Raw genomic sequence first — 23,249 nt, 5'->3', positions numbered from 1 at the left:
TTGCTGGGGCTGGTCAGGAGGAAACTGAAACCAAGAATTCTTTGTTCTAGTTGCATTAAATGGAAGACAGCCTCAGGCATCTGTGGCTGAGACAGGTTTTTGTAACTGGGCACATTAATTAGTAATACTCTGCAGATTAACCTGTACAGATCATGTCTCTTTTCAGGATGTCATTCATTCTATAAGGCAACCCAGATCTGGTGAAGGCATCATTTCCCATTTATCTGGAGACTTGTTTGATCCAATTTAACTTTTCTTCGATCCAATTTTTGATCCTTAAATAAACTTTTCGCTTATTGAGTTTTCTAAGGTGCATTAAGTTACACTGGGGGCTTTATTATTTCATGTTGACTTGAGTTATAGATCGCAATTGCTGAAGAGTATAAGCCAAAACCCTGTGGGCATCTCTTCAGGAACAGTTCTTACTGAATTAAGGAACATGCCATATCAAAGGAACGCCAAACCTTTCTAAAATGACTATGGGATGCTATGTATCGGATACTCACAGGACGACCTCCACGTGGTCCAAAGCCCATTGATCATGACCTGTTCCATTGTGGCGTGGTTGCCACCAGCGCAATAAAACTCCTTTCATCCGTGCCTCCCTGGGCCATAGAGAGAGGACAAAGTGGTTAAACACTAGGAAACAGAGAACTTTCTGGTATGTGACTACCAGACTTAAAATATAGGCTAATCTAAATCAATAAAACTTTGGGTATGGAATTCAGATTTGCTTAAGGTCACAGTACTCTTCTGAGCAGCATTAAATTTTATTGGCTACTCAAGGACTTGTAATACTTGCATATGTCTCTCCCTTCATCAGTTTATTTTGTTCATTAGATTCTACATATAAGTAGGATCATGTGATATTTGTCTTTCTTTTGACTGGCTTATTTTGCTTAGGTCCCTCCAAGTTGTCTCAAAGGGTGATAGATCCTTCTTTTTTACAGCTTCATAGTATTCCAGTATGTAAATGTAGCACAGCTTGATGCAAATTAAAGCCACAATGAGGTACCACCTCATACCTGCCAGAATGACTACCGTCAATAAATCAACAAACAACAAGTACTGGCGAGGGTGTGGAGAAAAGGAAACCCCAGTACACTGCTCGTGGGAATGCAGACTGGTGCAGCCACTGTGGAAAACAGTATGGAGGTGCCTCAAGAAATTAAAAATGGAGCTGCCTTTTGACCCAGTGATCCCACTTCTAGGAATATATCCTAAGAAACCTGAAACACCCTTTTGCAAGGGTGCAAAAGAATATATGCACCCTTATGTTCATAGCAGGGCAATTTACAATAGCTAAGATCTGGAAACAGCCCAAGTGGCCATCTCTCCCCCTTATTCCACTTGCTACACTAGTACTGGGAAGAGAAACTCAGTCAACAAACATGATGTATCTTCGGTGTGGTGGGCACTGTGCTAGAAGCTAGGGGTACGAAAGTGATGAAAAGCTAAGCAAAAGTGACATAGTTGCCTATCTTCAGAAAATTTCACATAAGCATACCCAGGAGAAAATTAAAAATGTTGTTTTCTAGGTGACTGGAAATACTGATTGGAGAAAAGAAAATATGCAAAAGGCACCATTTACTCCCTGTTCCCTCTGGCCCTTTTTTTGCTTCAGTTTCTGCCTGCTGTTCTCATAGGAAGCAGTAATGCAACTTTGGGGATCAGGGCTCGTCTTAGTTCTGCCACCACCTCCGTTTGTGGTGTTGATCCAGTAACTTCATCAAACTTCTAGCTCCAACTCTGACTCTCAGGGCTCTTGTGAGAGACAATGCCTCCCCATTCAGGCCACTCACAGGGGGACGTTGTAGGACACTCTCTGAGCCTGGGTGAAGTCCTTCGGCTGGTGCTGCGCGATGACATGCCAGGCGATGCCGTTGTTGACACTGTACTGCAGCAGCACGGCCTTGTCCGCCGCGTGCGGGCTGCTCAGGTCGCTGTTGCAGCTGTCTGTCTGCGACGCGCTCCCAATTTGCAAAACAAACATGATTTTGCTGAAATACACAAGGGAAATCATCTTTAAACAAGAGTCAGGAAATATTAAAGTTGTTCTACTTTCTAATTAAAGAATCTTTCTTATTCCTAAAGACCATATTCCCTGGTTCATAATATAGTAAAAACAGAAGCATCTAGACTTATGACTAAATCACATTAGTAGTAAGATTTGTTTATGTTATCTTTTACAGCATACACATAAAAATAATCTTGAAAAGGCTGGTTTTCTACACAAAGAAAACAATTCTGACTTTCAAAGATCTGTCCTCTTTTTCATGATGTTGGAAATCTTGTTTGAGTATTTCACCTGAAACTCCTCCTTTTCTCTGAAAGGTATGATAGGCCAAATAGGCAGCTGAGGACATGGGGAGGGCAAGGAATAAAACCACAATATTTATGCTACATCCCCCCCCCCCCCCCCCAATAGCTCCAAGCTGAATAGCATCTACACAAGGATAAATCATCATGTCCATTTTAGGAAAGGACGTCTGGCAACTAGAGCAGAGGGAAAACTGAGGTAGGCATGCAGACTCTGGACCATGCCTGCTATTCTCTGATATGTCCTTTTGCTTTTCACAGGCATTCTTGCCATTAGAAAAAACAGGAGATTTATCCTCAGTGATTAACAAGAGTAATTCCATTTAGGGTAGGTGGTCAAATAAAGCACTAGACTTAAGACTTGTAGGTGCATAAATTAAAACAAAGTTATTTGCACAACATGATGGTGTACAATTGTTAACTAAGCAGCTAGTTATAGCTCTATATGGGATCGAGGAAAATGTCAAGTTGTCTCTAGATTAACTACTTCTTTTTGGTAGGAAAAAATGGCTTTGGACGACATAACAACTTTTGGCATCTCCATGGTTACCATACAGGAATTAATTTTATTATATTTTGATTGTTATCATATTGAAGGTCCCTAAATTTGCCTTTCTGAAAAAATACATTACTAATATTTTCCAAAGTGAAAAACCTCAAGAATACATCTACATTCTTATTAACCAAATATCTAACTCTCAAATATCCTTGTAGCTACTGAACACTTTTCAGCATTCAGGTAATATTCCAATCCAGTACTCTGTAACCTTGAAAGAGCCTTGGAATCTCTTCTTGAATTATACAGACAAAAAGCTGTGTTTGCACTGGCTAAGGTGGCAGAGCTGGGAAGGGCAGGTGGGGAAGGAAATCCAACCCTCCTGGGGTCTCTTTTTCTCTGTCACTTCCTTAGTTGATTTGCAATCTCTGCTCACTTTATTCTGTATTAACATACAGCTCCTATAGCATCCATCATGCTCCATTTCTAGCTATTGTAACTACATATGCTGCATATAGATATATGTTTGTGTGACTGCAAATCTACTTCACATATATATTTACATTTATATGCTTGCAAATGGTCAATATTAAATTATCTATATAGATTATCTATGGCTGACTTTTCATTTCTTGCTTATTTATTTTTCAACTTTATTGAGATATAATTGACACAAAATGTTGTGTAAGTATAAGGTGCACAATGTATTGATTTGATATACTTATCAATTTTTATATTTAGCCATTTCTCTAGGCTTATGCCTATGTCACCGCTACTCAGTATGTGTGAAGAAATATAAGGTAATTCTACAGTAAATGTAAGCAAAGCATAATTCTGAGTTGTGAAAACATAATGCTTCTGCATACCAAATTCAAATGATATTTAGGTTTCCATCTGCTTAGTGACACCTGTGTCACTGAGTTCATGACTGTATCTGACAGACAGTGGACAATGACCAGTCTTGTGACTGATCTTATGTCTGAAGTTTTGCGAGTTTTGTTACCTTGCTCGAGTGAGATCCAGAGGTTTGGTGGCAGCTTGCCTTATCTGACAGCCATTGAAATAGAGTGAGTCTCCGTGCGCATAAGGTGCCAGCTGCCCACAGCCACTTCCTATCACTCCACCTTGAATGGTCTCCCAGTTTGCCTCAGTGACTCTTGCTGACTCAAAGTTATCTTTAATATAACTGGGAAGATCATGACTGAAAACAGAGCAATCATCACCTAGAAGGAAAGAAATAATTTCATAAATTAGCTGCATCAAGCAGAATGACCAAAGATTAAGAAAAAGTATTCAATTTCAGATTTAACCCATTGTTAATACTGTAAGAATGACAAAATACTGAGCAGATGTAGACTCCCTGAAGTAGACATTTCTCTTTTATTTTAGCAATTATTGGCTAACACTGTTGAAATAAATCTCATTATCTCCCAGTCAATGTTTACTAAAATATGTAGTTGCTAATATACTTCTTGTTCATGTAAACCAGTTATTTAAATACCACAGCATCTGGCCAGGCCTGCATGTTTACCAATGATGGATCTCAGTAAGGGGCACTTACCTGGCATGAGAGGCCAACCTAATATCTTTCCCCCTAGCATGATTTTGTAGCAGAAAATAAGACAAATCATGTTCTTGTTCTTCTAGTTCTATATTTGAGGATTCTTGAGAGCAGGGTCTGTATTTCATTCATCTTTGGATTCTAGCACCTAGCACAATACCTAGCACATATAAGATATGCAGTCATGAAGCTGGGATAAATAAAGGCATAATGAATAAACTGGAAGGGTCTCTCAGAAACCACTGAGCTGAAATACTGGCATTTAGGTAAGACGCTACATTAGCAAATGTGTATGTGTATGCGTTTCCCATTGATTTGAATAGCCCACCTTTCTTAAATGTCCACAATAGTTTAAAATCAAAAGGTCACAGAGCTCTCCTGGGTCAGGGGAGAGGGAAAATTCCAGACATCCAGGACTCCTTATGAGATATCTGATTTGTTCATTTGCCTAAAGATAAAATTCTCCAACTAAGACACAGACCCAGCTAGTCTCAGCGGTAAGGAGACCAGGTGAAAAATGACTGCTAAGTAATTTCTAATATCAGAGATATGCAGCAGTCTACATTAATCACACTCATTTCATTTGTAGGCAAGGAAATAGTATCAACTGAGAAATCTAACTAGATTCTATTTCACAGTTCAAACCTATGGCTTCTTTCATTGTACACTTGGGAAAGTTGCATAACTCTGGCCCCCTTTGGATAAATCTCTCAGCTATAAGAGATAGTAGGGCTGACTGGAAAGAACAACGTGAGTACCAATCTTCATTCTGACACTTACTAGCTCTGTGACCTTAAGCAAGTCACTAAACCTCCCTGTCTGTTTCTTTACCTGTAAAGCAGCAATGACTATATTCACTAATTTACAGGATTATTGTATAAATAGTAAAGCATAAGACAATGTAAGGGTTTGTTCAAAAGACATTTGTTGAGCTTTGCTATATGCCAAGAATTAGGCTCTGAGAATATAATGGTAATTATGTAAAGTGAACTTTGTAACAATAGAGGTGGAAATCTGTTACAAACACTGAGTCAGAGGACAGCAAGGCTGCAGGAGCTGAGGAAATACTGTCCCCAGTATGCTCCTAGAAACTTAAGCAGTAAAAACATCCCCCCCCCCCTTTCTGAGTCATGAAGGCATTTTTTTTGGTGTGTCATAGAGTGACTAGGGAAACAGAACATCTTGAATTGTCAGCTATGTCTTGGGAGGGCAGTGGCAGCTGCTGTTGGGAGAGGCTATGAAAGAGAAGGGATATTGGCAAAGTATCCAGGGATGGCAGCTAGGCAGGAAGGAGAGAGGCCCAGAGTGGAAATAAAGTGTGTGTGTGGGGGGCAAGGAGTTATATGGAAGATGGAGAATGTGAGGAACTGTAGAATTCCTGAGTGGATAAAATCTGCATTAAAAAACACCTCAACGTAGATAGCATTAAATTATCCTTGATAATTCATTCCAAAGATAAATAACTTTGTGTCTATTGCAAATCCCTCAGGCTGGAGTTTCTATCCATTTCCTAGTGGCCTTTGTGTTCATGCTGAGAGGAGAATGTCATGCTCTCTAGTATTAAAAACGGCAGTGTGGGATCCAGACCTTGGAAACTCTCATCACAGATGCAGATGGCGCCGGTGGTGCAGTACCCATGCCCGCTGCAGAGCTTGGGACAAGCCTCTCCGATGTACACGTGGTCGACAGCCCAGCTTTGCTTCTCGGTCTCCTCCCCCTTCTGGATCCAGCGGAACTGTGTTGCACTGAAAGTCCCAGAAAACAGGAGGGATTCAGTAGGCTATTATTTCCCATGGCTGTGTCCAGCCTCTGGCCCTGGGAATGGGGACTATTTCTGAGGAAAGGGCTTCCCAAACTTCTCCCTCAAGCACTGACTGAAGGAGGTGAGTGGATGTCTATTCCTCAGACTTTGGGAGTATCCCCCCAAATGCTGTTCTGGAAACTTGTGCCCTCCCTGAAATTTTATGTGTATTTCCCCTTCTATTCCATAATTAATCTGTGCCCTTTTTTCCTACAGAGGTGTATCATTTTCTAAATCTTTGAGTAAAACGAATGCTGTTCTAGGAAGATTGCACTCCATTATGTTTACCCTGCAACTTTTTGTAACCAGACCAACACTGCACACCCCAGAGGGTGTTTGTATCTGGACTGAGTGCAGCCTTTGGGAGCGCAGAACACTGGGGAAGATATGGTGCCATCTCCAGGTCTCTGGGGATCTGTGATTTGGGGCCTGTGATTGAGTTTGGCATGTACTGTGGTATTAAGTCAAAAGAAAATTTGAGATCTATGAGCCATTTAAAAACATGACCCTATGTCTTCCTATTTCTTCTTGGGACATGCAGTTGCCATTTGGGGGCATAGGTTGGTGAGAGGAGGGAGGGAGAGAAGAGGGGACAGGGTACTAGGGCTGTAACTAAAACTCCAGCCTCATTTTATCTGTTGTTCTCAGCTCACTATATGAGCTCTGTAGAGATTGCTAGATAACTCTGCAAAGTTTACCTTAGTATGCAACCTACCTGGAGGAGACATGGTCAGGCAGCTGAATGGTGATTCTCTTCCAGCTTGAGCTGTTGACAGCATTGTAGATGGTGGCTTCATGGAACTGGAAGGGGGAACAGCCGATGCTGTTTGAAGAGGAGGGAAGGCATTGGCTCTGGACAAGGTGCCAGGAATCAGACCTGCAGAAACAAAAGAGATTGCATTAGACAACTCTTAGGAGAAATATATGACCTGTTTAATGTAAATGTAAGGCTCTGGGTTTTGGGTTAAATTATGATATTTCAATGCAAATTTTCTATTTCCTATACATATTCAGATCTTTCATTGACTTAAATTTTCATTAAGGTTGGTTGAAAATGAGCAACACGAATAAAAGAAGGTTCTACTTTCAGGACAAATGTAGTGTCTTTAAAATATAAAGATTTTTGGCTGTAGCCTAGTATGAAACTATATTTTTCTTTGAAGAAAAAATCTGAAAGGCATATGTGTAAATTTTATATGAATGAAATTTGTACATGTGAAATACACATGAACTGACACTTTTAATACAAAATATTGTTCCTCTGTAAACAGTTGCCTTAAAAGTAGACAACCACTTGAATTTTGTATTCAACTTTGGAGGAAATGTAACAATTATTTCACAAACCTTGCATCCTTAGTGTACTCCAACATTACGGAATGAGGATCACCACAAGAAGTAGCTTCACAACCCACTACAATCTAAAATAAACATAAACAATTGATATGTATCAGGCAAGATTAAGTAATATCTATAAATAGAAATCCCTTCAGTCTTCATTATGACTCTGATCAGTAGTCAAAAAACATTCATAGAAGCTTTTACAGAGCAGCCTTCTAGAACCCAAGAATACATTTTTTTGCCTTCAGCTTAAGGACATGCAATTTTGCATGAAGATGAGCATTAAGGTTAAAAAAGTACTGTTTCTATTTACTTAATTAGTATAACACATTAATAATAAATTCAGAGAATATAAACTGGCCAAAAGGAAAGTAACATTTGGAGAATTAATGGACAGGAACTCAAAAGTATTACTGGTTCAAAACACTGCAACTGATATCCTAATCCTTGATGCTACTATTTTTATTTGTAATTAAAAATAGCAATTTTTAATGATCTAATATTCATTTTTAGGGTTTTTCCATTTCCATATGAGTAAAAGGCTTCTATATTATATGTGATTAAGTATTTGAATAATCAATAATGAATAAATGTTATACAAATTTGGTGATTCAAATTTAAGTCCTAATCATCTATGTAATCAACAAGTCCTTTTTCAGGGTTGATACTGGAGAAGGTTAGTGCTAAAAATTTCAGCCATACATTCATGAATAAAACAACTCTGGCTTTAGAGAGAGTGTATACAGCACATTATAATGGTGGACATGGAAATCATAAAAGATACAAATAAAATGCTGTGCTGCTTCATAAGAAGGAGAGATTGTATTTAAGAAATGATAATTATGTGACATGATAGAGGTGCTAACTATTGCTATAATGGCAGTCATATTACAGTATATAAATGTACCAAATCACCAAGTTATACAACTTACATTTACATAATGTTTTATGTCAAATATATTTTAATTTAAAAAATTCATCAAGTAGGGTGCATGTGAGCTTCCCCTGAAACATGGGAAGAGTGTGAGAGGTAGAGATCGGAGAAAAAGATTTAGGTAGAAGGACTGAGTTTGGCAAACCATGAGTTGTAGTCTAAGGTGTTTGACCTTAATTTGTGGGCAATGGGAATCATTAAAGGTTTATGAGCAGATGAATGATGTGCTCAGAGGTGTGCTTTGCAAAGACCAACCTGACTGTGCTGTTGAAGACAGGTGGGAGTGGAGAGAGATTAGAGGTGGGAAGACTAGTTAATGGACCACTGAGTTATTAGGGCCAGAATGGAGGTGGTAATAGTGCAAACAGAGAAGATGGTTTGGGTGCCAGGAACACTGAAAACTTGAATTAAAAGGATGCAGTGAATGATTGGATGTGAAAAGTGAAAGTCAAAGACTACTTTAAAATTTAAAGTTGGTGAACAGGTGAAAGGTAGTGCCATTAACAGAAACAGGAAAATCAGAAAGAGGAGTTGATATGGGGAGGAAAGATATGAAATTCATTGTTAGACATGTTGAGTTGAGATGCCAATAAGACAGAGGTGTGGAAATGTACACAAGCTATTAAAGTACTGAATTAATTGTGGTGATCGAGTCAAGGTTGGCTATGAGGATTTGAGAGATGGTCTTAAAGATATGATACCTGGAGCCAGGGATGAGTGAAATTCCCAATGGCAGGATGTCTATGGTGGGAGAAGAAAGCCAAGGAGAAGTACTGAAAAATGTTGCCATTTAGAAGTCTGAAGGAAGATGAGGAGCTGAAAAGGAGATAGAAGTAGGTATCAAGAAGAGAAAAGGAGAACTGGCAGAGAACACAGAAGCCAAAGGGAAAGAGAATGTCACGGGCTGGAGAGGGTAAGGACACCCATGTCCAATGGTACAGAGAGAAGAGGAAAGATGAGGAATGGATGAAAGCTGTTGGATATAGTGCTTAGAAAGTCCATGGTGACTTTAAATAATGTGGTTTCAGTGGTACTTGATTTATTAAATTTCTAGGAACAAACTTTTTTTTAAAATAAATTGATTTGGTTAGAGAAGAAAATGTCAGTCTCTTTAGTTCTAGATTGATAGAGGCAGCAAAAGAGGAGGCCCCAGTCAACTTAATCAAATATGATGACTTTGATATGGGCCCAGTAGAGGGAAAGCCTCTTAAAGGCTTAGAATGACAGATGGGAGAACACTGGATATGAACTATGACCCTGAACATCCTTCATGCAACTAAGTTAAAGATAATCCTGAGGGAGTAGGAGCAGCATTTGGGGAGCTTGCCTCACTCTCCAGTCTCTGAAGAGAGGTTAACATAGAAAAGTCAATATTGTTTTGTTTGTTTGTTTGTTTGACTTCTCTCCAGTTCAGCACTCTGGCAGCATTAATTGGTTTGCTTTGGAGCTAAAATCCATTTTTTCCTTTTTATTGAATTTATTGGGGTGATACTGGTTAACAAAATTATACAGGTTTCAGGTGCACAATTCTATAACACATCATCTGTACACTGTATTGTGTGTTCACCACCCCAAGTAGGAGTGTATACCTTTTTTCCAACAGTTCTGAAGAATTTTTCCATCTTAAAAAACTGAAACTCTGTACCCATTCAACAACTCCCCAATTCTCCTATCAACTGTCAATACATTTTTATTTCTGCTAATAAAGGATTCTTACTATTAACCATGATTGTAGCACATCTCTTTAAACAGGGCATTAGAACAACTTATGTTTTTCTTTAAAATGATCTGTAATGCCCTTTCTTTTAGTGTGTTTTGCAATGATAAGGACATCAACTGATATTGCTTTATCTTTCTCTCAATCTATTAATGATCTCCTATGTCTTCCTTTGTATCCTTCTATGTGAATAAATAAGCACTTAAAAGATTTGAGAGTCCTTTAAAAATCTTTGAGGATTTGGGAAGTTCCAATTGCAGTAATGTACAGGTTTGTGTTTGGAAGTCAGAGGCAAAAGGAAAATGGAAAGACATAATAAAAAAGGAAAAATAAAGAAGCAAAGTGGCTCGATATATGTAATAGGCATAGAAAGAGAAAGCGGAGTGAGATAAAGGGGGAGAGAGAGAGAAAGAGAGAAAGGGGAGGGCAGAAGCACCTATTGAGACTTTTATTTCCAAGGTTTGGGAAAGTGGACTCAAGATTACATATCTGAGACACAAAAATACAGTTACAGTTCTTGCTATGCCCCAATATACTTATACATTTTATATATGCTCAAATAATCCTATCTGATAAAAGCCTTTGTGAAGGATTACTTCTTTTAACCATAAGATAAAGTCTCTTTTAATGAATGAAACCAATCATTTCCTTATACTTGTCCAAATAAGCATTCTCCCCACATCCCCTCCCACAAACGTAATTCATCCTCTGTTCAGAAGAGCCATTTCCCCTTACCTTAAACTGCATCATATACCCTGGCTGTATAATGAGTTCTCTGGAGGAGAGCACATTGTGGGTCTTGTCTTTCTTTTTATTTGGCCAGTAGAGGTGGAAGGATGGATTGCCACAGAATCCTGCTGTTCTTACTGCATTAGGGTAAAAACTCCAGTTTTCTTCATGGGAAGTGCCTTCTGTTAAGGTAAGTTGGAAGTAATATGGCATGTTATTCTCTTGAACTGACTGGCTTATTGTTGAATTATATAAATGTCTATGCTCTAGCTTTCTGCTTACCCTTTAAGATTTATTCTTTTAAAAAAAATCCTCACACAGACAATAGTGGAGAAGGCTGGGGGGGGGAGGGGGGAGAGATTCAGGGTGGAGGGGATCAGTGGGGAAAAAAGAGGGATATCTGTAATACTTCCAACAATAAAGATAAATTTAAAAAATATCTTCAGCCAAGGACATGCTTTTTATTGATTTTAGAGAGAGAGGGAGAGAGAGAGAGATATCGATGTGAGAGTGAAACAGATTGGTGGCCTTCTGCATGCTCCCTGACTGGGAATCAAACCCACAACCTGGGTATGTGTTCTGACCGGGACTCAAACCTCCAACTTTTTGGTGTACAGGATGACACTCCAACCAACTGAGCCACACTGGCCAGGGCAAGATTTATTCTTATTTTATTTAATAGGTATAAATATATATCCAATATGAGAAATCAAATCTAGAAAAGATTATTAAATGCTAGTACTATGATGATTACCAAACCTTTAAAATGTAATTGCTAGCCTGGGTAATTTTCACTATTACAAAATTATTCTTGGTACACTTTTAATGTATATCTCTGCAGTAGAGAAATTCCTAAAGAAACTAAAATTATTTTGGGGTACTGAAATTTTAAATTATATTTCGAGCTAGACATTTTGTCTTTAACAGGATTTATTAAATTCTCAGTTGACATTTCAACAAGTTGCCAACCTTAGGTAACATTTGCTGAGCACTGAATATATACTAGGCACTCTTCTAAATGTTCTTCATGTAGTAATTCATCCAAAGACATAAACAGACCAACGGCTCACAGGAAAGACTGCGCCATATCTTGTTTCTTACCATCATCAAAAGTGTCGACTAGTTGACTGGGATTAATTTCTGCTCCGCCAATCAAAATATTGTCTAGTGCCCACTGAGCACGCTCCACCCCTGAGACGACAAGTCCATTGCTGATCACAAAAGGCTGCCACCAGCGAAGTCGAGTTGTGTTGGTGAGGGCATCCTCAGGAAGAAGTATGTAGTCGTGTCTAACAGAAATGTATTTCTGATAGTCCATCTCATGGAGCAATGTCCAAGTAATTCCTATAATAATAAATGAATCAACATAGTAACATATCTGGGGAAAAGGCCCACAAACCACCAGTATACTGCAGCTACTGCAAGCTTCCCAAATAAATTTCAACCAGACAATGAGAACCGATTTCACTGACTTTAATGTAAATGCTCCCCACTTATAAATATTGTTGCAAAATGAGGTTGATGCTATGAAGGGAAGGGTATTTAGAAATATTTGCTAAAAATAAAAACTCTAAAATAAAAATGATATATTTTCTGCCTTTACAATTTTGTTCTATATTCCTATATGCATTATTTCTCATGAATAATGAGAAATATCCATGTTTTGTGTTTCTAGACAAGAACTAGTATTATAAAATATAGCTATTACTATTCTATGCAATTTGTGGTTTATTGGACTGATATGAAGTTTCCCTCTTAACAATTGATAAGACTGTAGGTGGGATGTTTAAATTACTTACGAAAACACCTTTTGAATACATAAAATACTTTAGGGCCATCTATTTATCTGCTAGTTATTAAGAATATCTATCTACTAAGCTGATTTTCAAGACCTTATGGTATTACTTCTGGTTTCAGCTACTTCCAAATAATAAAGCAGAATTTGATGAAAATAGTGTATGACACACTCACAAATTCAGACTATCTTATTTCATAATTAATGAAGTTTTCTTGTAGATTCTCTTAGCATTTATTACATGCTTGTTTACATGAAAGCTTTTAAAAACACTTTAAAATGTTTTAAAATTCTCTTTTCATTGGAAAACCATACAAAAAAATAAAAAAAAACCCACTAAAACTAGAAAAACAATAGATTTTAATTGTATCATTTATAATCTAGCTTCAGTTAAGCATGATTTTCTTTACTAATAAACTTTGGAGATTTTTAATTTAATATTTAATTTAATTTTTTTTCTTAAAATATTTTAAGTTACAGTTAACATTTAATATTATGTTAATGTCAGGTGTACAGCATAGGTGTTAGACATTTACATAACTTATGAAGTGATTCCCTAATAAGTCTACCCCCTGACACCATACAATTTTTTTAAATGTGATTTCTCTCTTGTCTCTTTTTTTGGTAGATTTTGCTAACCCAGAAGTCACATGTATGGAATGTGTAACACAACTAAGATCAGTAACTTTCTCTTTGTAACTTTCACTATTTGCTTTGCAGAGACTTTTCTGAGCAGCGCTGGATGGAATTTGGGGATCTGCTCCAAGGTAAGGCTTTCACCCCTGAAACGTGCCTCCATCAGTAGAGTAGTCCAACAGCACGCCTTCCTTCCGGCAGATGGGCCGATGGCAGGAGGTCATGTTGTTCTCACTACCAATGCGCCCCCAGTATTGCAGGAATCTGAATGCAAGCACATATTATCCATCAGAATAGTAAATTAGAACAAATATTCTACTCAAGTCTTGGATAACAACTTCTTCCACGTGTGTTCCTTGCTTTGGGGACAATCTGCTAAGTTGTGATGAAAATAACCCCTAAATAACTTACTTTGCCCCTCTGAGATCCAGATCTTGAGTAATAGCTTGTCTCACAGTGGATCCCCCAAAATAGAGTGCAGTGTCCTCGGCAAGAATCCCACATTCGGTACAAGTACTCCCACCTTCTAAGGACATCCATAAATCAGGCTTGATTTCTTCACTGTCAAAGCGTTCCTTCAGAAAAGTCTGGGGGGAAAAATAAGTGGCACATGGTTAAAAATAACAATTTCTGATAAGAACTATGGGATAGTTAAGGTAATACAGAATTACATCTTGGAATTTAAAAAATTACAGCTGATTTTAAATAATAATATATCAGCTAAAATTCCCAAGAATGACCTCTCTTTTCTTAATAGACAACCACTTTTCAGCAGTTAGCAAATCAGAACCCTGAATTTTCTGAACAAAAATTTAAGTACTGTTTAGTCCATTTTGAAAATGTCTTTTTGTGTGATAGCTATTTGCTTTATTTCATAACAACAGCAGTATTCTCTTTCAACAATACATCTCCTGAAAAAGTGATGTAAAGAAGGCTTAAAATTGACTTTAAATAGAGTCTGCTTATAAAAATGTAGAGTATTTATGTTCTCTAACCCATACAGTCTGGTGTATTTATGAATTGGGTAAACTGTACTAGAACTTGATCTTAATTTTCTTATACATAAGAAACCCAGGGCATACTTTTTTTGTTTCCACCCAAACGATTTATTTACTGGGGGCCCCAAAGAACATTACTATAAATTATTAGTCTCACATGTAAGTTGGTTCTTACGCAGGGCCTATGGTGCGAGACCATGCTCCGTCAGGGGGCTTTGACATTACCTTCAGAGTGTGAGTCAGGTAGCAGTTGGGCCCAGAGTATCCCGGATCACAGATGCACTGCTCCTTTAAGCAATCTCCATGGCCCCTGCAGTTGTCCAAGCATCCAGGGCCCAGGTAGAAATTATCGATTGCCCACTGCATATCTGAGTACTTTTGATAGAACCTAAACCTTACTGGACTATTAGCAACACAAAAGCAAAGGAGTGAAAAACAGAAGTTAACTTTATTCAGGTTCATTTTCCTGCATGTGCATTCAGTGTGCAAGAGAAAAAACATTTAAGACACTCTGAGAGTATGAAATGGATTGATAAAAAATGTTTTCTGGCTGCCATTATCTTTCTCTTTCTAGTCATGGAACTTTAAAGCCAGTGTCATTTAAATTTTATAATATGTGAGCAAACTTGTAAAACACAATGAAAACAGTGAAATCTCTATTTCAAGCAATAGGAACATTTAAAAACACAAAATTATCATAAATCACGTTGCTTATGAACTGGAGTCCAGTGATTGCATCTCAATTTAGGTTCATTAACTGCATTTCTGAAATTGTACGGAAGGTGAGCGAATCCTTGGACGGAGCCTTGTCAGTGTACACCCAGCCCACAGGTGTACACTTAAGAAACAGAAACTTCTGAATTCCCCAAAGATAATATTCTCAGAGTAACTATGCTAGTTAGAAAACAAATTTGAAAGGGTTATATTAAAGGACATTTTCCCAAGATTTTAATTTCATCATTGTTGTTCTCTGCCTTTTGGGAAAAATACAAACTTCATAATTAACCTTATATTAAGATACTTGGTGTAGAGAGTTCTAAGTGCATGGGGGACCTTTCTGGGGTGATATAAATGTTCTGTATCTTGTTTCATGTGGTGGTTACATGGGTTACACAATGGTAAGAGCTCAATGCACTAAACAATTAAGATATGTGTATTTTACTGAATGTAAATTATACTTCATTATAAAAAAGAAAAGAGAGAACAGGTGGGGGGAAAATGAGGCAAGGATGTAGTGGTGGCTTCCCAGCATGCATTTTACCCCAGATGAGACATATGAGATAAACATTGTAATAGAATTCCCTTAACTATTGACTGAATCAGGAAATGGCATTCTTGAGTTAATTTGTACCAATGAGATGCAAGGAGGTGCTTGTCCTGGCTCTCTTTGAAAGAAAAGCGACTCTTTCTCTCTCATTGAACACATTCATTCTGCTCATAAGAATGCATTCTGCTCCAGTTTTCTGAAAGTCATCTATGTTCAGGAGACCAGGTTGAAGGCTGAGCGAGGCCAGTGTGGGGACAGTGGAACAAAGAATAAGAGTAACAAATAACAATGTCCTTGAAGACACTGCTGAGCTTGTGAGTCAACTCCTCCTGGAATCCATCTGTCTTTGGATTCTTTTCATTATCAATATAATACATTTTATTTTGAATTGAGCCAGTTTGAATTGGCTTTCCTGTTACCTGCAGATGAAAGCATCCTGAGTTAGCTTCCTATTATGTTAATTGACCAAGCCCTTTAGATTTGTTCCAGAAAACTGCGAATGCTTATGTAGTAAATGACACCTACAGAACACTGGAAAAGCTGTGTGTAAGCACCTTATTCAAAGGCTGTATGTGTTCTGGTCATAATATTGTAACTGTTTTACAAGAGGGTTTTTCATTTAGCCACACTCTATGATTCCTATGGTGGAGGTTCACCTATCATTTTCTTTAATGCATCTTTTTTACTAATTTTATAGTTGAAAAGAAATCTTTTGGAATTGCCTTAAATTAACTTATCCACAGACTTTTCAGGGAACAGTTTAATCATCTTGGCTCACTACTGCTCCAGGTTAATTACTTTTCACGTCAGGTGCAGAACATAATGCTTTGAGAAGAGAAAAATGAAACCTATAAACCATATTTGTACAAAGAATATGAAGAGTTAGGATTTGTACAAACAGCATGGTGAGTTAGGATTTTGCTCCTGGCTCTATCATGGATTGACAGGCTGTAATGTGGAAAGCATATAATGTGTGGTGGACCACAGTCTACAAGGTCCATAAGGCAACATACACCTTCTCATCTGGCTCCAAGGCCATCAATATTGCTCTGTCACCTCAGTTGCAGACACTGAGGTATGGAACATGAAAGGGCCTGCCAAGGCCTGTCTTGACAAGTCTGAGAATTACAACTTGAGGTCTCCTTGAGTTAGCTCATCATGGAGGTCAACAATTAGCCTTTAGAGTTAGGGAGGAAGGCAATATTTTACCTACAATTACACAGAATTTCAGGTTCAACCACAGTGTCCTTAATCTACTTCTGGATGATTAAAATCAGGCTTTATTTTAATTTTTTACTTACTTTCCCACTAAGCTTTCAGGGAGGGGGTAGGTGATCCTTTTCCATCCTTTAGTTGGGAAGAATACAGATGGCTGAGAAACACTTCCAGAGCATTTTGGGTCTGCAGGTAAGCACTGAGGGACCAGATAATTCCAGCTCACACCAAAGTCAGTAGAATACTGCACATGAATTTGATTCTGGGCAACTTTTTCAGACACTTTACATCCAACAGAGATCTGTAAACAGAAAAACAAGCTTGTTAATTTATTAAACCCATATTACATGTTTCTACTCTAAGGACTTGGCACAAGAACATTGCTGATCACTTGATAGACACTGCCTCACATTTATCCTGTATTTTCAGGTTTATTCTTTGTTCTGCTGATGGGTGGGAAAGTTGACATGGCTGCTCCAGGTGACAAATTATAGAAAGTGCCAAATATATTGTGCAGGGAGTCTGGAAAGAAGCTGAAACCTTTGCTTTTGCCATGGCTGGCTGACTGCCTGAGGAGCCCTGGGCCCTCTTACAAATTGTTGTTTGTTGTGCTAATAGTCTGGTGCTTCTGTTTGGCAGAATGCAGACCGAGAAGGATTGCTAACAGCTTTACGAAGTTTACTATTTTGTCCTACAATTTATGACTTTCAATAAATCACTTTCAACTACAAGTAAGACACAATGAAGTGATAACAGAAGGTACTTTTAATAAGGCCTAGCACCCTTTGTTGATGGAGATAGCTATAATGTGACATTTGTTGCTAATACAGTGCAACTAAGGTAGACAGAATAAATTGGTTGACAAAATCTTGGCCAAAATTGATGTTGGTGTTAATGCTACTCATGCCTTTGTTTTCCATACTTTTATTTCTTCAGAAACATTAAAATGCTCTTGTAAAAAAAGTAGATATAACCATAATAGCTTTAATCTTGCAAGGAAAAGAACGCCAGCTGGAATCAGTATCCAACATATTTTTTGTCAGTATTTGCTCTATCAGTGTCTAACTCTGAGCAGAACCACATTTACTCTTAAGAAAGGTTCACCTTGAAATAGTTCAGAAATAAAATACTTTAAGTCATTATGTTATAGATAGTTGGGTTGTATATTACCTTAACATTAAATTTTATTTTTCAAAGTATATATTAAGTCAATGAAATATTAGATATTTGTCTCTATGATTTATTTTATTTTATTCTTTTAAATCCTCATGCAGGGATATTTTACTGATTTTTAGAGAGAGAGGAAGGGAGAGAGAGGGAGTGAGAGGAACATCGATAAGAGAAACACCCTTCAGTTGTCTCCTTTATGTGCCCTGACTGGGGATCAAACCCATAACCTAGGTATGTGCCCTTGACTGGGAATCAAACTCATGACCTTTTGTTTTACAGGATGATGCTCCAATCAACTGAGCCACCTGGCCAGGGCTTCATTTTTATATTGCTAGTTTATGGTTATTTATGTAATCAAGACCATAACATTTTCACCTTGAACTGCATGATCCAGCCTTCAGTGGGAGTCAAGTCGTGAGTCACTGCGTACACTTCTCTCCCATCATGACTGCCACAAATCATGACACCATCAGGGGAGTCACAGAATCTTTCTACTGTACAATCATCGTGGAATAGCCAATGCTCACTCACTTGAAAAACAAAAGATGAAAATTTTATGACAAAAATACTTGAGGTAAATTTTCACTTTAAGCAAGATCTAGAATTAAGTAGAAATCTCTTATATATATTACATACAATCCACAGACAAAACATGAACGTAAGTACCATCACTTTAGGAACATGGACACTTGGAGGCTGATATACCTACTGCCTGATATTAATAAGTTTACATTTGGAAAAGAAGAATGTATTATATGTGTTGTAAATGAAAATCAAAGGGAAACGTCATTTTTTTCCTGACAGATATTTAACTTTTAGGCAGGATCTAGAAGAAGAAATAATTTTTATTAACATGATAGGGAAATGAGTAAAAGTGAGTTAGCTACTTCTACTCAAATTCTGATAGTGCCACTTGGGTAATTAAAAAACCTTGCTATTAGTCAAACTCATAGAACTAGAGAGAAGAACAGTGGTTCCAAGGGGCTGGGGGAAGAGGGAAATGGAGAAGTCTCAGTCAAAAGGTACAAAGTTTCAGTAATGCAAGGTGAACAAGTTCTGGAAGTCTACTGTACAACACAGGGCCTATAGCTCACAATACTGTATTATATACTTTAAAATTTGCTAAGAGAGTAGATCTCATATTAAGTGCTCTTACCATACAGAAAAGTCAATATTAAAAAAGGGAAGGGGCAGGAGAAAACTTTGGAAGCGATTGATAAATTTATGGCCTTGATTGTCATGATGGTTTGTTTCATGGGTGTATACTTATCTGCAAACTCATCAAGTTGTAAAAATTAATTCTCTATAGCTTTTTGTATTTCAATTATATCTCAATAAAGTAATATGAAAAAAAGCTTATAAGAGTCTAAGGACAATTTAAGCAGCAAGATTATGACTTGATTAGTGCAGAGTACATCCTATTCTCTCCCCCACTCCATCTCTCTCTCTATCCCCCCACCACACACGTCATAATTCCCTTTCTCTGCCTGAAGAAGTATTTTTAACATCATAATTTTATCCCAGAAAGGTTAGAAATTAAACATATGTACAAGTTGCATCTAATTCACAATATACTTTGATTTTATAGGCTCAACTTTTCTCTGAAAGTTTCCTGACTAGCTCCAGTGTTTTCAGCGGAGATGAACAAACCAGCACAACCAGAGGCCTGGGACCTCTGGCAAGCTGCAGGGTGGGATGGCCTCAGAGGATTCAGAGAAGAGACCAAACGATTTAATTGGAATTCAGCCTTCACCTGTGTTGTGTCCTTTCCATTTTGTCTGAACATGATACAGACCTGTAGAACAAGCAGTTTTATATCTGGGATTCAAATAACCACTCTAATACCATTATCTGTTAGTTTTCATTCCAAGGGATTTGGAGCTACATTTAATTCTACAGCACTGATAGAGGACTCAAGAGTCAAAGTGCACAGAAATCTGATTCCAATACCTTGAGACAGTTTATTCTGAGGTACATGTTTGATTTAATGCTAGAACTCTGTAATCCTAATGAAAGAAGGCATACATTAATCAACTAACTCATCAATCTGTTCTGCAATTTCTCAAACAACTCCTGTAAGTAGATATTACAATTTCTAGGAATACCATTTTTGCAAGACAGGCAGGAGGCAGAAGTTTGTTCCTTCAATTGTATATCACCAATTAAGCTTAAAATAAACACCGGTATTTTAGGTAGTCAAACAAATAATCTGTATTTGTTTTTATTTATACAGAAGCAGTGCTTAAATTATTCTCTGATCCTAAGCTCACCATGTAAACCATTACACTGGAAAAAATAAATAATTTAGCAAAGTTCTGAAGGAGATCTATGTAAGTAAATCTTAATAACCTTCTTAAGAGAATAAGACTACTTTTAAGCTTTTCCTACTTAAAAGTGATTTTTATTAAATATATATGTATTTTCACCACTGTGCCACATGACATACTAATAAATGAATTAATGAGAATAATTAAATATTAAACAATGTCAAAATGGTAAATAAGTTATGGTAAAAAATTATACAAATATTAAAATGGTATTTTCAAAGATATTTAAGAACATGGGAAAGTGATCAGGATTTAATTCTTTTTTTTTTTTTAAATATATCTTTATTGATTTCAGAGAGAGGAAAGGAGGGGGAGAGAGAGAGATAGAAACATCAATGATGAGAGTCATTGATCGAGCCTGCAACCCAGGCATGTGCCCTGAATGGGAATCGAACCCCGATCATCTGGATCCTAGGTCGACACTCAACTGCTGAGCCACACCCAGCCGGGCCAGAATTTAATTCTAAATGAAAAAAGCAGGATACAAAATATGCATAACTTATAATTACAATTTTGTTAAAAATATGTTTATGTAAAGGCATAGAAAAAAGAATCTAAGGGAAATACCAAAATATTGATGGTTATCATCTGAGTGATTTTTATTTTCATCCTCTTGATTTTCTGTATTTTCTCAATTTCACACTCTGAACATGTATTACTTTTATAATAAAACATTAATAATTAAATATTTTAAATTATTAAAATTCCTCAAATTTCAAATTTTTTCAGCATAGGTATCATTCCTCTGGAAGATTCTTATCAGTCTTATTGCAAAATACATCTATTTTTCTATGCAAGATTCTAGGATCAAGCTGCAGGTAATGAATAGATAATATTATATCTATTTTCACTGTTTGGGTAACACTTGCAGTGTTGGTGAGATGTTTAATTAAACAGCTCTACTTGACCTGAAAATACTTTTTTATGTAGTGTAACCATGGATGTGGCATGACTTAAGCCACATACTTAATATAAGACACAACTTTAAAAAAAGTGACCAAAATAGTGTTATGAAATGAAAAGAAAACAAGACATTGAAAATAAGAATAGCATGGCAAGACCCTTGCCAGTTCACCAGGATCACTGCACTATTGGAAGGAAGAGTAATAAGCAAGACCTTGGACACTCTCTGAAGCATGAAATGCCATCCCAAGTACATCTGACATGTATAGTTGGCTCTCCATATTAAAAGTAGTGACCAGGAAATGCTTACTTTCTACTCAAAGTAGAAAACAGAAACAGAGATGAAAATTTTCTAAGAAAATAAAATTATTCTGTTAACAAAATTATAGAATGTTATTTATTAAAAACATACTTGATGGTTTGAATAGAAGATTTAGTTGTAATGTAAACTAGGAAGGTTGAGAAAAACAAAAGGGTGACCCCCCCACCCGTTTTTTTGTTCCTATACCATCTGAGAATCTGTAAAAGGTTTCATATTCCACTCTTTTGAAAAGACACAAATCCAAACTGCATTTCCACTAGGTTTTTATTTAGCATATGAAAAATTTACCTTCAGTTTTGTCCTCCATAAACATGTCGAAAGCAATTCTGCCGACAGGGCCAGCGTCTGCGGGGGAGCGCTCGTGCTGGGGCACTGGGGCGCTGCTGAAGGTGTCCAGCATGACTGTCCTCTGGTCGGCAGAGCCTGAGATGAGGACATTGTCGATGGCCCAGTCGTTCTGATCCAGGCCATCATGTCTTGGCTGCCACCAGCGGAAGCGAGTAGCAATCTCTTTAGCATCAGGCGGGAGAAGGATATTCACAAATCTGGAAGAAAATGATGGTGGGGGTGGGGGGAGTCTTGTCAAATGTCTCATGTAAGTCAAAGGTTTACGACCATGTCACATGCGACTGAGGAGAGTACACTGACTAAAATAATTTTTAAAAACCATGGTGAACTGGCTTGATCTCAAGAAGTCTCTCGAGTCACTACGCTGGGGAAACAGAATATGAACAATTCCAGTATCCCGGAACTACCAACTTTCTCAACTGCCCTGGGTGGCCTTAGAACTCCACAATTTCCTGTTTGCCTGGGATCTCTAGGCCTGGAGTACATGCGCTTGGGTAAACAGAAGCCAATTGACTGTTGTTGTTTTTTGTCACCTTGGAATTAATTTCATTTGTTTCCTTTTCCTGGCTCCTTGATTTCATTCTACTTCTAATGAGTATCAGCAATTTGCTTGAAATATGCACACTAGATTATGGCAGGACATTTGGACTCTCCGCCTGACAGTACCAGGCTCTATGTAATTACTTTATCAGTTGCCTGTGGTTTGACATCGACTTTGTCTTATGTGTTATTGAAAACATTATACTAAGAACTGCCGAGTGAGAACCATGGGCTAACAAGCCCAGCATGCCATCCCTGACTCAGTCACCAAGGACAGACATGGAAAAAAAACATGGCTCTAAGCTCCAACATGAACCTTAACGAACTAGAAATAAGGTCTGAAATACCCCTTAGTCACAATTATTCATTTAAACCCCAGGAATATATGAAACCCTTTCAAACTTATATTCACAACTTATAAAGTCTGATAGGGAAAATAATTTCCTGAGGTTTGCTCTCCTCTGCATAAAGTCTCACTTTTAATCCATGCTAATCTACCTCCCTTTACTTTCAAAGTTGCCTTGTAGTATTAGTGCTCCAGGATGGGGCCAGCAAGCCCAAGTTCATCCTGTGAAGAACCCTTAAGCTGAGAGCTCTGATGATGAGTCCCTTAGTTTTGGTCTTGCACATTGAAGAGATTTCATTATTTTAGTTTTGTTTACAAGCATCTCCTTGTTGGTTTTAGTTTCCCTTCTTCTGTTCTCTTTTATGTCTTTCTTGAGGTATAGTGATCAGAATAGAAGGCAGTATTCCAGATGGGGATCAATCAAGGTCCATTCAATGCTAGGATGCTTTTAGTTGGATTTCCAGTACCTGGATTTTAAATACTTTTT

At 37.6% G+C, this 23,249-nt stretch overlaps 1 protein-coding gene across 2 annotated transcripts in view; it reads right to left on the bottom strand.

The window, feature by feature from the left end:
• The window catches only part of RELN (reelin), a 484,957-nt gene that overhangs the window by 10,288 nt on the left and 451,420 nt on the right, over window positions 1-23,249 (bottom strand). For both annotated transcript variants that reach the window (XM_081147442.1, XM_081147441.1), the window contains exons 50-63: window positions 21,817-22,073; window positions 18,352-18,506; window positions 16,893-17,107; window positions 14,550-14,727; window positions 13,738-13,913; window positions 13,484-13,590; window positions 11,997-12,239; window positions 10,902-11,077; window positions 7,522-7,595; window positions 6,893-7,054; window positions 5,964-6,121; window positions 3,819-4,038; window positions 1,803-2,000; window positions 507-605 (exon numbers count right to left, since the gene is read on the bottom strand). In XM_081147442.1, coding sequence (XP_081003568.1) covers window positions 507-605; window positions 1,803-2,000; window positions 3,819-4,038; window positions 5,964-6,121; window positions 6,893-7,054; window positions 7,522-7,595; window positions 10,902-11,077; window positions 11,997-12,239; window positions 13,484-13,590; window positions 13,738-13,913; window positions 14,550-14,727; window positions 16,893-17,107; window positions 18,352-18,506; window positions 21,817-22,073 — 2,418 coding nt within the window. The remainder of the gene's footprint in view (window positions 1-506; window positions 606-1,802; window positions 2,001-3,818; window positions 4,039-5,963; window positions 6,122-6,892; window positions 7,055-7,521; window positions 7,596-10,901; window positions 11,078-11,996; window positions 12,240-13,483; window positions 13,591-13,737; window positions 13,914-14,549; window positions 14,728-16,892; window positions 17,108-18,351; window positions 18,507-21,816; window positions 22,074-23,249) is intronic.

The sequence above is a fragment of the Miniopterus schreibersii genome, assembly GCF_964146895.1.
Source record: "Miniopterus schreibersii genome assembly, chromosome: 9".
NCBI classification, from domain to species: domain Eukaryota; kingdom Metazoa; phylum Chordata; class Mammalia; order Chiroptera; family Miniopteridae; genus Miniopterus; species Miniopterus schreibersii.
This window is presented reverse-complemented; position numbering and strand designations above follow the sequence as displayed.